General features: G+C 31.8%; 6 protein-coding genes across 6 annotated transcripts; 2 read left to right on the top strand and 4 right to left on the bottom strand.

Annotated features, from left to right (window-relative positions):
- Positions 1-26: 26 nt before the first annotated feature.
- Positions 27-1,478, bottom strand: FG386_000102 (phosphatase subunit protein; the record flags this gene model as incomplete). Its single annotated transcript, XM_067339413.1, has 1 exon — positions 27-1,478. One exon carries the CDS (start codon positions 1,476-1,478, stop codon positions 27-29), a length of 1,452 nt encoding a protein of 483 aa, XP_067198211.1.
- Positions 1,479-2,185: 707 nt separating this feature from the next.
- On the top strand, positions 2,186-3,964 carry FG386_000101 (RNA-binding domain protein; the record flags this gene model as incomplete). The annotated part of the gene is made up of 1 exon (XM_067339412.1): positions 2,186-3,964. The coding sequence occupies one exon, from the start codon at positions 2,186-2,188 to the stop codon at positions 3,962-3,964; it is 1,779 nt and encodes a 592-aa protein (XP_067198210.1).
- A 528-nt stretch (positions 3,965-4,492) lies between these two features.
- FG386_000099 (multi-pass transmembrane protein) lies at positions 4,493-5,239 on the top strand (the record flags this gene model as incomplete). The annotated part of the gene is made up of 1 exon (XM_067339600.1): positions 4,493-5,239. One exon carries the CDS (start codon positions 4,493-4,495, stop codon positions 5,237-5,239), a length of 747 nt encoding a protein of 248 aa, XP_067198208.1.
- Positions 5,240-5,582: 343 nt separating this feature from the next.
- FG386_000098 (26S proteasome regulatory subunit 7 (RPT1)-like AAA atpase) lies at positions 5,583-6,884 on the bottom strand (the record flags this gene model as incomplete). Its single annotated transcript, XM_067339599.1, has 1 exon — positions 5,583-6,884. The coding sequence occupies one exon, from the start codon at positions 6,882-6,884 to the stop codon at positions 5,583-5,585; it is 1,302 nt and encodes a 433-aa protein (XP_067198207.1).
- Positions 6,885-7,639: 755 nt separating this feature from the next.
- On the bottom strand, positions 7,640-12,169 carry FG386_000097 (myosin-related protein; the record flags this gene model as incomplete). The annotated part of the gene is made up of 1 exon (XM_067339598.1): positions 7,640-12,169. The coding sequence occupies one exon, from the start codon at positions 12,167-12,169 to the stop codon at positions 7,640-7,642; it is 4,530 nt and encodes a 1,509-aa protein (XP_067198206.1).
- A 514-nt stretch (positions 12,170-12,683) lies between these two features.
- On the bottom strand, positions 12,684-13,620 carry FG386_000096 (Mnd1 family protein; the record flags this gene model as incomplete). The annotated part of the gene is made up of 4 exons (XM_067339597.1): positions 12,684-13,026; positions 13,122-13,318; positions 13,417-13,441; positions 13,580-13,620. 4 exons carry the CDS (start codon positions 13,618-13,620, stop codon positions 12,684-12,686), a joined length of 606 nt encoding a protein of 201 aa, XP_067198205.1.
- Between the last annotated feature and the right edge of the window lie 1,147 nt (positions 13,621-14,767).

Here is a 14,767-nt window from a genome sequence, read left to right as displayed (position 1 = left end):
TTAAAACTTGTATTTGTGTTAACTGTTTAGTTAAACTTTATTGAATTGTTTTCATTTAATTCACATGTTTCCAATTGATTATCGAAATTGTTTTCTCTGTTTTTGGACGCTGCCTGAGCAATCATTTCTTCTCTGAGTTCAATAGCAATAAATGCTTTTGGATCACAGAGGTAAGAAATTACAGTCGGAGCCATGGGAGATTCTGAGAAGTTTTGTTTGTCAATTCTTCCATTTGTGTTTCCGGGAGAGATCATATCAAATATTTCGTCGCTAATATATTCAAATTTAGGTAAAGAATCAATGGAATATAGCTGTCCAATACATATAACCATTTCTTTCCAAAAACAATTAATTACATCTAAATCTATATATCCATTTTCATGAATATCAAGTATTTCCCAGAACCAATTAATGGCAGATTTTGAGTCCTTAAATTCTAGAGAAAACATGACTTTTAGTACGCATTTAAGATCTATTGCTCCCCTAAATTGTTGATCACTCAAAAATTTGTATTTCTTGGAGTGAATTTCAAATATTCTGGATATCACAAGTTTAGGTATTACATATTCAAAATCAATCATTAATTGTTGAAGTGTTTCTGGAAGAAAAACCATATCTTCAGGTCTAATATTTGAGATATCTATGCTCTGTGAATCGTTAATACTGTCACCAACATTGTTTTCACCTAAATAATTATCGGTTAACGTTTTTGTTCTAAAACAAAACCATTCAAATAGTTGGTATATTGTTTGAGGATTAAAAGGGTTTTCGCTTTCAATATTGTCCATAATTCTAAGTTCCAAAAATTTTGAGAATTGTTCAGAAGAAACAATATCGCTTATTTTAAGAATATTGTTTTTGTTACCGTTTAAAAATAAGATTCTTTCTACTACATATGTTATATAAAAATTTTCGAAATGTGTACTGTTATTTTCGGATAGCTGTCTAACAATCCCTAGTTTGGTATTTGAACACTCATTAATAACTGATTTTATCCAATAATAAAAATCGTAATAAGTTATTATTTCATCCAAAGGATTTATAATCCCCAACTCCGACCTTATTTGCATTGTATACAATACCTTTAAACAACAATTTATAAATTTTGTGGGAGATATAAATCCACAACAATCTTTAAACAACTTTCCATACATTGAAGGAGTGAAAAATTGTTTGAATATTTCTGGAGCGTGCTCCTTACATCTTCTGAATTCCTTGTACCTAACAACTATGCCATCTGACTTTGATCTAACACGTCTTTCAAAAAAAATCAGGCAAATTATTGGGAACGCTCTATTCAGCTCATCAACAAATGACAGTGTCCTTCCTGTATTGTTGTCTGTATATATTAGTTGTTCTTTCAGTGATAAACGAGTCGCTGTCTTTTTAAGCGAGTTAAAAAGATTACCTTTTCCATTTTTTTCTAAAAATATCTTTTTTGATTCATCGTCCATAGAATGTATTTGGTCGAAATTCATAACTACTATACATTATAGTATGATTTAACTCTATTTCAATTTTCTTGTTCGCAAATATTTATTACTTATTTATTATCAATACTGTACATGTATTTAAAGCAGCAAAATAATTTGTGTGGCCCCCCATCCACTCAAAAAAAGTATATGTGTGAATCGAACCTCTGACATAAAACTAATTTTTAAATATTTAAAAAATTCTTAATATTAAATACCGGGAACTACATGCAAATCTGCCTTGGCAGAAAAAAATTATTTGTTGACAAAACATAATACCTTGTTTTGAATACCTCCATTTTCAATCATGAAAATAGTATCAAAACACCAAGTCTAAGACTAACAGAATCAAAGCTTGTGTTATACATATTCTTTTCTTATCAACAAGCACGAGCAAATACAAAGCAATTTAATCTTTAATTTATGTGGGAGAAGGTATACTTTAATTGCGCCAACGTGGCAAAATTAAAGGCGAAAATCGAAAAAACATAAATATAATAAATAAATACAAGTATATATATATATATATATATATATATATATATATATATATATATGGCTATGTAAATTCATATATAAATTTGTTATAAACGCTGTCTGGTATAAAAGAGTTATAGTATGTAAAAAAACCTGTAATTAGCGTTTTAGGTTAGTAGTACGAGATAGTTATTGAAATAACAGTACATTAAGTCAGTAATCAATGCGATATAAGAATGCAATCTCAAAATTCAGAAAAAAAAGATGATGGCAACAAGGTCAGGTATCATGGTCTTGCTTTAGCAGCTCAAGGAAGGAGTGGAATAAAGAGCCAATCTTTAGCATTTCAAAATTCAAAGTGGTCAACAATAAATCCAAAGTCAAGAGAATTGGAAAGTTTAGAAAGTGTAATTCCGGGAATGACAACTGTTTATGTAGGTAAGATACCTCAGGAACTTTCAGACTCAAATATAAGAAAGTTGTTAAGTGAATGTGGCAACATTATGAGGTGGAATAGGTCCATAGATCCAATAACAAAAAAGTTGTCATCATTTGGACTTTGTGAATTTGACTCGCCTGTTGGTGTGATAAATGCAGTAAACGTTTTAAATGGAGTTAAAATATTGGGAAATCAGTTGCTTGTTAAGTACCAACACGGAATAGATAAGGAAATGTCAAAATGGCAAAATAACAGGATAAATGATATTTTAAAGCAAAGAGGAGGTGATTGCACAATAGAAACTGTACTTAATGAGCTCTCCGCTTTAGATTCGAGAATGCGAGCTTCAATTAACAGATTACTAGTTGCAATGCACGATGATTATGATAATTTAGATCAAAAAAGTAGGGATGAATGTAAAAGTGGCAATACAAACAAATTGAATGAAGTTTATACAGATGAATACAACAAAAGTGATGATAAAAATAGTAAACTTGAATATAAGTTGCCTGTTGGATTTAAAAAGCATCCAAAAGAAAAGTACAGGGAAGGAATATACGATGAAACACTTAACAAATTTGAATCAAAAATGAAGGAATTAGATGATGAAATATACACTCTTATTAGAATATTTCCAGGAAGTATGGATATATCAAACAATCTCACAACAGACTACTTAATTGAAATACTTGAAGAGTCATATTTTAAATCAATAAAAATAAATAAATACAAGGATGAAATGATGAAGTCAATTTCAAATTTGATAGACTCGGATGAAAAAAGCAGTTATATCGAATCAGATTCTGAGGAGGAGTATTATGACAGTGATATTGATGATAGGGAAATAATGAACACAAGCATCATGTGTGAAGATAAGACAGACGAAGAAACAAACAATTCAATAGTTAATGATATAAACTCGACAAATTTTACCGACAGTATAGACGTGAGTAACGAAAAGAATTGCAATAAAGTTATTCTTGATAAAAGAAGTACAAGCACTAACATGAGCATTAAAACCAAACTTAAACTTAATATTTCTGGAAGCAAATTAGGGAGCAGAATAAGCGAGAATAATGTTGTTTTTGACCCAAAAGTAACTCATTTATTCCAAGACAATGTTGATTCGGAGAAATTTGAATTTGAGACCAATATGAAAGACGAGGAATCTGAGTTATCTATGAACTGTGTTAGTATTGATTACCATAACAACGGTGCCGGTGATTTAGAGCACAATTTCTCAAAAAAAAAGAAAATATCTGATTCAAATGAAAATAAATCAGATACTGACATTTCCATTGATCAGAACATACTACATAGTGATCACTGGAATATTATATTTGAAAGCAATATCAACATTGATAATTATAAAGAATACGTTTCTCAAGAAATGGAAAAAATAATAGGTACTAGTGACATAGAAGCTTTAAATACAATAAAAGACTTTATATTGACAATATTCTCCCCTAATTCACGCTCTAACATACAAGAAAATATCAAAATATTAAAGAGCATTTTAGACGACGAAACTGAAAATTTTTTAAAAGGTTTATATATAAAAATAATTGAAGGTTAACTGACGAATATTATTTGATGATAGCTTTCTCAGGTTATCTTAGCCTTATTTAATTATAATTAGGATGTAATTTAAGCAAATATTTACTCATAACGATTAATTATGTTTGCATTTAGAAAGTTAACTCGGTTAAATACACGTTTATTTTTCACTCTATTGTGAATAATAGTATAAGCACTACGGTAACCAGAATATCTCAGCTTAAAACAGTATTTTTTTTTTCAAATTTACTATTTAATTTAGGTAAAACTCTCAGTTTTTTTAATTTTTTTTGAATTAATACAAGATTACGACCATAATTGAATAAAAATGTTGCATTGTGTGTAAGTTATAAATGGCGGCAATAGGTGACATAGTATTTAACTAAGCAGAAATAGGGTATATGTATTTAAATATAGCAATTGAGTCAAGTTAAGATAGTATAATAGATATCTATATTTTTTGATTATACAAATTTTTGTGTATATATCAGGAACTGACTTCGGTTTGGATATTTGAAATATATGTTGTAATAGTCCTTTGTTGCAAATGGGGAAGAAGAAGTCAAAGATAGACCTGAATGTTGCAGGTTTATCTGCAAGTGTAGGTTCAATGGTTTTGTTAATGATAAGCCTATTTTTGTCATCTTGGTTGTATAATGGAGCAGGAAAGGGTTTTTATCCCTATCCACGTTATTGGGGTTTATTAACGGTTATAGGAAGAAAAACTCAATCTCATAATGAGATTTGGGAGATTGCATGTATGTCAGCAGCAAAACTAGCGTTGGGTTTAACATGTACGTCCCCACTATGCATTTGGTATTCCCATAAATGTGATGCTTATAGAATAATTAAAAATATATCGTACGGGACTGCAACAGTATTGGCTATTACCTGTGGTATGTTGACAGGAGCAATGATTTGTTCATTAAGAAGTAACATATCAAGTTTAAGATTATCTACTGCATTCAGTTTTGCAGCTTTTTTGATTTGCTCACTTACACTTTGTCTCTACGCATTTTTAATGAATGAAGCATTCAGTATTATAAACAGCGCAGGTTACTATCCAGTTCCTCAACCAAGTACGTCATACGCAATTGCAGTAGGTGGTGTATTTCTCCTCCTTGTGGCCTTTATAGCCTTTGCTCAGAGGTATAGAAAGGTAAGAGCAGAAAAAGACTTTGAGGAAGACGTTTGGTATGAATACCAGAATCTTAAAAACGAGTATTACGGGTATGGTAATGCTTATGGAGGTGAATATGGCAACATGTATGGAAATATGGCTTACAACTATTGAATATTTTGTTCAAGTAAAAAGAGGACTAAAAGAAGATTTTAATTGAAACACAATAAGCCGCTATATTTTTTCTTCAGTTTGGTTAACTATAAAACATGGCATTTTTACCACGAAACAATAAGGATTAATAGTAGCTGTAATTGTCAATTTAAAAAGTTAAATTTTAATTTAAACTGAAATAAGTAAAACACAAATATACAATTAGTGAATAAATACATTGCAAGTTGAGTCAAAGTACACGTGCATACACATGTACATAGGTAATAAGGCAATAGGTCTAAATTATATCAGGTTTCAATTTAGTTTTTTTTTATTTTTAATTGTATTTAATACAACTGTAATATCAGTTATATACCATATATTTAGCAGTTGCAGAGAATTTCTTGTATCCCTTTACAACTTTATTTATGGCATCTAAAAGATCCTTCTCACCAATGCTTTTTCTCCTAGCTCTAATCGCAAACATCCCAGCTTCAGTACAAACAGATCTAATATCCGCACCCGTGCAATTCGGACAAAGTCTAGAAAGTAATTCAAATCTGATGTCTCTTTCCATGCTCATAACCTTAGCATGAATTTTAAATATTTGCGTCCTTCCCTCTAAATCCGGCAATCCAAATTCAACCTTTCTATCTAGTCTGCCAGGTCTAAGTAACGCAGGATCTAAAGTATCTGGTCTATTAGTTGCCATTAATACCTTTATATTACCCCTTGCATCAAATCCATCTAATTGATTTACAATCTCTAACATTGTTCTTTGCACCTCGTGGTCCCCATGAGCACTTTCTTCGCCTCTTGCCCCTCCAATAGCATCAACCTCATCAATAAACAATATACAAGCCTTTTTGCTCCTTGCTAATTTAAACAATTCTCTAACCATTCTTGCACCTTCACCGACGTATTTTTGAACCAATTCCGAACCTATTACACAAATAAAACAAGCATCTGTTCTGTTTGCTACTGCTCTTGCAGTAAGTGTTTTTCCTGTTCCTGGGGGCCCATACAATAACACTCCTTTAGGTGGATCTATACCCAATTGCACAAATCTTTCGGGATGCAACAGTGGCATCTCAACTACTTCTCTTAATTTTTCCAATTGCTCTTTTGCGCCTCCAATATCGTTATATGTTACGTCCGGTTTCTCCTCTACAGTCATCATTGCTACTGAAGGATCTATTTTTGGTGGAAGGGGTATCTGAATCTTATATTTTGTTCTGTCTACTCCAACTCTCATTCCTTCTTCTATATCAGTAGGAGCAACCTTGTCTCCAAGTCCTACTACATATTTTGCCATTTGTTTGATGTTAATCACATACTTAGCCTCCTCTGTGCCAGGATCAATTATTTTCGTACATCTTGCTACTTGTAAAGGCTGCTCCATTTGCATATTTTGTCTATCTGCTGCTAAATCCCATTGTGAGGGAGGTGCTAGTCCTGTGTCTGATTCTCTTATACTATTTAATTTTGAAATGGTTGACATTAAATCTTTTACTTCAGACTCGACCTGTTTTATTTGTGAAACATATGGACCCATACCGTATCTTCTCATTATATTTATGTCTGCTTGGTCCAATGGACGGGACTGATTCTCATCATCCTTACCGTCTCCTCTTTCGTTCTGCTTATTCTTCGATTCTTCCGCCATTTTACGCATGCTGTATGTGTTACTATATGTTATATTTTCCTCCCACTATCCTTATTTTATTACCTCGTGCTATTTATCTCTTCTTACTAGTTCTCACTTTGTGTTTTCATTATTTTCTGTTTATACAATGTACCGCCTTTTCAAACCCTCTCACAAATACTTATTTCTTGTATTAATCCTCTTTTTTTATTTTCATAGATTTGCTGTAAAAATTCCAACAAAAAACCGATATTAGAACAGACACACCAAATAAATCGAAATCCTCTTCTTGATAACCTCCTTTTCTCTTTTTTAACCACCATACTTTTTAAAGAATTAATTTTATAAAAAGCTAAATTTTATAATTACTTCAGGCGGCAGCACATGACCGCCTATTTTTTTTAGATTATTAAAGCCTGAATGATATGTAGGTTATCCTTAGCGGGGCCGATTGGACACACATGTAGAATGGCAGTGCATAAACTTTGGTACTAGTTGACGAACGCACAAAATTAATAAAAAAGCACGTCGGTATCTTAATATGGTACGCGAGAATAATCATTTTCTGAGAATGTCAAATGAATTAGTCGTACTTAACTAATTTAACTACATTGAATCCTTGATGTTTTTTTCAATGAGAAAGCTATTACATTACTGCATAATGATGTGGAAATTAAATAGTGTTTAAAACAAAAAAGAGAATATATTCAAACAGAGATTAATTAAAACGGCATTTATAATATTAAGATCTAGTTAAATACATTAGGATTTGTGGGTTAAACATCTGCTCCTCTGCTGTTCTTTCTCCTGTATGAATCTAACAATTTAGGAGAGTGGCCACTATTTATATTGCAATCTGAGTCTTGAATGTGAATATTTTTTTCATATGGAGGTACTACTATCAGATTTTGATGATAATCAGGGTCTTGATGCGATGAGTTAATAATTGATGAATCAATACCGATATTTGAAGAGAAAGATCTCTGTCTTCTTTTCATTGTGGCTTCAGTAAAGTGCTGAACATCATCCAAACACGCCAGTAACTCATCTCTCTCAGATTTAATAAGATCTAGTTCCTTTGTAGACTCCATTAAAGCAAATTGAGTTGCTTCTAGTCTCTGGACGCAGTTCTCCCATTCAGAACGAATTTCATTTATGCTATTCTCCGCAGTGTTTCTAAGTTCAGTTAACGTAGATTTAAGAGCATCTACTTGTGCGGACTTTTGTCTTACTCTTAAGTTTAAAGACTTATTTTCGTCAACAAGCGTTCTTCTTTCAACAAATAACTCTAATATCCTTTTTTGAAGTGTAGCTTTATCTTCTTCTAATATATCAACATTTTCTCTAAGCTGATCGTTTATTTCAAGTAACTCAGAGCACTGATTCTCAACATAAACTAATCTCTGACTATTCTGAGGATTTCCACCAATATTATTGTGATAACGATTATACAGCCCGATTCCTGCAATAGCATTGCTGTTCAATGCTGTTACGTCCTCTATTGTAGACATTTCAGATCTACTAAACGTTCCGTGACCTTCGACTGTATCTATAAAAGAAATATTGCCAGTCAATCCCTTACTGGATGAAGACTTTAATTTAATTTGATCTAAATAAGAATTTTGTAATTCCAGTTGTGTTATTCTGTTGTTCTTAGACTCCAACTCCTGTTTTAAATTATTATTTTCCCTCTCTAGTTCCTCATATAATTGTTTATACTTACTAAATTCATCAATCTTATTTAAATTGAGCAATTTATCCTGCTCCAATGAAGTTATCTGTCCTTGTAATTTCTGCTGAGTTTCCCTATTCCTTTCAGTTTCCTTCATGTAATACTCCCTTTCATGTTGTCTGTCCTCAATCTCCGCAGAAAATTGCTTCCTCAATATAGCTAGATCTTTGTCTGACTGTTCCAATAATCTTTCCAAATATAAAACTCTATTTTTCTCAACCTCGTTTTTCTGTTCTAATACCAATATTTTGCTATTTAAATCCGCCTTTTGAGTCTCATATGTTTCAGATATCTTATTTGTCTCGTTTTTCAGAGATAATTTCGATATTTCTAATTTATGTTCAAAGTCACTTACCACTCTCTTGTGTTCGGATTCCATAAGTTTTATTTTAGACTCTAATGAACCAACATGACTTTCCTGCATACCTAACTTGTCTCGTAGCGATTCTATTTCTAATTTTGAATTTGTTATTTCCTCATTATTCTTATCACTTACAAGTTTACTTGTTTTCTCTGTGCTTGACTGCAGTGAATCTAGTATTTCCCATAATTTTGAAACGTTTTTTGGAAGTTCACCCGTATCTATGCCTCCACTATTAACTATTGACTTGTAATTGTTTCTGGATATGTCCTTATTTTCCTTGCATGGTGAACCCAAAATAACAAAATCGCTGTTGTTTTCCCTAATTATTTTATCTTCCCTTGCCAATTGCGAGCTCCTTTTTTTTATGTATTCTCTATATTTAATTTGAATAAACCTAGCTGCAGCTTTTCTTTTGTCAAAGTAACTTAAAAATTCACTCCTTAAAGTAAAAACTCTCCATCTAGATTGAATAAACCTGACTGAATTTATGATCAACTTGTATCTCTTTCTAACAATGTACATTCTCCAGCAAGATGAAATCATTGTGCAGTACTTGTAACATGATTCCGATAACTTACGCTCTAGTTGAGTTTGAAAACTGTCTTTTATAAATATCAGTGTTTTACCTATTTGCCACGAATAATCCCAAACTTCTTTCTCATTATCACTTAACTTCTGTTGAAGCTCGTTTTGAAGTCTCTCCAGTATCATTTTGCAAATTAATGAGTAGTTCTTTGCACCTGTAAAGTCATGAGATTCAATTGAGGGATACAATATCTTGTATCTATTATAAAAATCAACAAATTTCCTTCTTATACTATAGCCTGACTTTCTAATTCTTATACTTTCAAGCATTCCTGCGCACTTAAGTTGTCTAAGCACATCTATGCTGTCAAGTTCATGTACTGTTTTTCTGCTATTTGGCTTGATGCATCTAATATAACTAGGTGAGGTGTTATTTAGTGTATCTATTAAACCATTAAGTTGTTCCCTAAAAGCCCCACTAACAGTAACTAATATTCCCTTTGGTCTTTGATTATTGTTAGCTCCAGCAGACTCTACAAAGCCTCCCCCTCCAGTCAACTGAGCACCATCCTCCCTTTTGATTGATGACCTAGATGATTTCTTACACATGCTATTTTTCTCATTACACGAATTGTTAAATAGTTCAATTATTAAAGGGGATTCTGAAGAAAGAAGTAATTCTGTTACGTCAGAATGAAGTTGATCTCTATTCTTTTCCAAAAACCCTCTTGTATCGTAAATAACCGGACCTGCATAATGGGAAACTGCAAAACTTGTATTTGACATTTTACTAGGTTTATATATTATTTTTTGTGAATCAGAGCCATTAGGAAAACCAAAGTTGTTTATGTTATTTGAATTTGTTGCTAATTTTAATATTTTATTCAGAAAAGAACTGTCAGAACCCTGTGGCATTAAACACTCTGAATCAAGCAATGGAAAAATTCCGTTTGGCTTCTTTTCTAGTGACTCTATAATCAATCTATTATCAGCAAAATTAATTCTTGTCCAATCTATCCCTTCGCCTTGATACATCTGTTGTTCCTCCTGAAACATTTGATGATTAAATTGTTGTTGAAGTTTTTCATTGCTGAAATTGATGCAAAATTGTTCAAACGAATTCACATCAAACACCTCAAATCCATATATGTCTAGTAATCCTATTGATTTACCTGAAAATACCTTCTTATCCGATGCAGAGTAGCCACCACTGGGAGCATTGTTATTAATTAAACCGTTTGTCATTGACTTATTTATTCTAAAAACAAGCCAGTCAAATAACTTTGAATATATTGCTTTCGCCATTGAATCTCTGGTTTGAAAAGCAGCTTCAAGCGAAACTGGAATTTTTATTATTCTACCAGTTTCTGGATCTTTTAACTTTTTCCATTGAAAAACACTTAGCAGCGAATCACCGTTTAACTTTAGCAGTTTAGATGAGGTTTCAAAGTAACTAATCTCCTCTTCAACTACTCCAGGAGCGTCGTTCGTGGATTCCTGTTGAAATGAAAAATTACAAAGGTGAAGTATCCCCGTACATATTCTTAGTATCTCAAATATTTCCTGTTCAGTTAAACCAATGCATTTAAGACACTCAATTACCTGTTCCATTTCACCACACTCGTTTCTACCCGGTATGTCAATTGCCTCCTTAACTATATAAAATTCATCTTTGTGAGTTATGTTTAATTCGTCAGTTAAACTATCAGGCAATATACCGTTTAATGCAGCCTCTATTAAACAATAAAATATATGGTAGTTTCTTTCCCCTTCTTGCTGAGTCGTCAGTCTGCACTTCTCAAGTAAGTAATTTGCTATTGATGCTCCTTTTAATTTCCCAGTTGAATCAAAAAATATTTCAATAAATTTACCAAATCTAGACGAATTATCGTTTCTTATAGTCTTGGCATTACCAAACGCCTCTAGTATTGGATTGCTTCTTAAAACAAGACTTTCAACGGAAGAATCATCGAAACTAACAGATGACAAACTAGACTGACTAGAGTGATTTAAAGAACTCTTAATAGCGCTTGTATTCAAGTTAAAACCCTGCTTTCTTTTATTATTTGTCGCATTTACTCGCATTATTTCATTCTCGTCTAGCGCTTTGCCTATTGTTGATTTTTGTATATTCGCAAGGTAACATAGTATTATTTTTGTAGCTTCTGTCTTCCCAGCTCCGCTTTCTCCAGTAATTATTATACTTTGATTTTTTCCGTCCGTAAATAACGCATCATAAGCATTCTGTGCCATCTTAAATATGTGTGGTGGTAATTGTTCATCTGAATCGCCAATTCCGTTCTTATATAAATTCAATTGTTCTTCGCCGTACAAATCAGATATATGTTTGTATGGGTTTATGCTTATAAGTATCAAATTACCTATACACGTATATATTTTATCCTGGTAATATCTTGTCCTAACATTATGCAAAAGTGCTCCCTCGCAATAGTCACCCAAGACTAAAAGATTAGGTATACCCTCCAAACTGGACTTGTGAACTGAGTGATTTTCCGCATGTTCTGACGTTATTTTAACTTCTAAACCATCATCCACTTTAACTACTAATAAATCATTATCCGTTCTTATTACGGTTCCCGGAGCCCAAGCAAGTTCTGGATGATTTACCCAAACCTGACTTCCATTGTCCAGTGTACCATTGTCCATTAATTTGAGGTCTGTCATTTATTTCCCTTTTTCACGTATTGTGCTTCATTCAATCCCTATAGATTAACCTTATCTTGAAATACAATTTTATAATGTAACATGGAGAGGTTTTACCGCCAAAACTTTATTAGTGTGGTAGACATAATTACGAGGATTTAAGTAATTTAAAGATAAATTTTAGAGATTAGCATGTTGTTGTTTACGAATTCAAATATTACGGATGCGAACACGGTTGATTTATCGACTATGTAAAATTCTGTACTAGTACAAATGATCTCGTTTTAACTGTGTAGACGTGTTAGTTATTTAGTTGTTTCCTTTTTAGCAGTTCAATACAACTCACATGCAATGGTCCTTTTATCCGAATGCTGCTTTTGAACAGATGTTAGAGAGTGGATGATGATATCTTAGAAGGAAATCATCTGAGGGGATTAAATAGATTAATGCAAGCCGCAGCTTGCATTGGCACTGGTATTTGGTAGCAGCATAGCATTAATTTCTTTTCAGTTAGATCAAGTATGCTTTCTCGTTTCTAATCATCGTTTGGAAGACCAAAGTTGTTGTTTATGTCTTTTTCAGATATTCCAGGTACTTTTTTTTTAATCCACTGTCTAAGCGTGCATATATTATCTTCCCATACTGAAAACTGATTATTTGCATTGTTTATCTCTTCGTTCAGCAACTTTGGATTATCTTTAATTGTGCTTTTTATACTCTCTAGTTTCTTTTTTAGTTCATTCTGAGTCTCAATTATCTTTTCAAGCTCTTTGATTTTTTCGTTTCTCAGCTGATGCTCAGGTGAGTCTGTATTTTTGGAGTCTTTTAGCAATTTTTCCAGAGAATTTACTTGTTCTTTATGACCGAATATTGTGTCTCTAGATGGATTGTAAAAGGGAGGTTTTGAAGTTAAATTATAGTTTTTATAAGCTTTTTTCTTAAAAAAATAAAGAAGAGGGCTACAACAACTTACCTTAAATATTCTATTCTCTTCTCCTTGTTGTACTTTGCTGCACTAGGTAACGCCCAAAAAATGTTAAGAGACCCAATTCTGTCACTTATTACTAGAGAATCATCAACCAAACTTTGCAAAACATCTTTTACAGTTTGCTCAATAATTCCACATTTTTTTCCGATTTTCTCAATTTCTTTTAAATTAAAACACTCTTTCTATACATCGAAAAGCAAACATTTGTTTACAGATTAGTCATAAACATATTTAAAATATTAAAATTGTCGCTAACTCGTATTAATGAAATTTTACTCACCTTCTCATATAAGGAACTTAATAATCTGTAAGTTATATTAAACAAATATATTGTATTTTGTTTTATTGTTGATTTAACAATCAGAGTGTACAAATAGTATTCGTAAAAATTATTTATTTACAATGTGAATTTACATAAAAACAGAAATAAATTTAATACTTACCTTGAACGTTTCTCTTCCATAGAAACCCCTTTTTTCGACATTTTTCAAACAATATTTACAATTAACGGAAATAAACAAATTCTAACTTTACGTTTTGTAACAAGATATTTTTAATACTTTATTCATCAAGTATTATTTATGTAAAGGATAAAAGATTTTAGATCAAACTTTATAAAAATTTTTCACATTGGCCACATATATGGCTATATTTTCATACTATTTATAATATTGCATGCATGCATGCATGTAGCTTATAGGTACGGAAAGTAAGAACAAAGCGGGACTAAATAAACTGTCGGAATTTTATTCTTCAACGAAACATAAAAGTCTAAGACAAACAACAAAGCTAAGATAACGGCACACAATAAAGTATGCAAAAAAAAAGACGTAAATATAGAAAAAACATATATACGCGAATGTATTATTAGTAATACATAATGAAATATGAATATTTGATTTTAATGAATTTGCCTTATTCCTAGAGATAAAATACAAAAATATTTTTATATAAATAAACAGAGTATCAATTTCACCAATTATTGATTAGATGATTGCTTTCTCTCAAATTCCTGTAACTCATTATGTAGTTGTTTAATGAACTCGTCATCAGCGTCCTCATCATCCCAACCTTAAATAAGGTTTACAATATCAATAAAAAAAGGAACTCTGCTTCAATTTAGTGAAAACTTACCAGTTGTGTCCCAATCTTCGTCCCATTCATCAACGTCTGGGTCAATTTGATCCTCAATTGTATCTGAAGAAATCAAGTAATGATTTTTTTTTAAAGAAATAAAATTAGATAAAAGAAGGGTTTATTTTTTTGATGTCATAATGATTATTGCATTCTTAGTTGTACTTTCTATTGCAACCAGCAATAATGTCTCAAAAAAGTGAGAAAGAATGAATACATTCATTAAAAGTTAATGAACGAATTTCCTTCAGTACTTTAAAACAATAAAATTTACAAGAACATTCTGTGGATGCCTATTCGCTATTCGCTATTCGCCCGACTTTACCAGTCTTAAACTTACCAATATCCTCAAATTCATCAAGTTCATCATCTATTTCCTCTAGCAAAGAGGCTATATTCTCATCCTTTGATTCCTCATTAGCAGACATTTTTGCGTAAATCAAATGTAATTGTAACGCGAAAAGTGAGTAACAGCCAAATGACTATCCTAATCTCAA

The sequence above is a fragment of the Cryptosporidium ryanae genome (assembly GCF_009792415.1).
Source record: "Cryptosporidium ryanae isolate 45019 chromosome Unknown contig_11, whole genome shotgun sequence".
Lineage (NCBI taxonomy): Eukaryota > Apicomplexa > Conoidasida > Eucoccidiorida > Cryptosporidiidae > Cryptosporidium > Cryptosporidium ryanae.
Note: the sequence above shows the minus strand (reverse complement) of the source record. Positions and strands in the feature narration are given on the sequence as shown.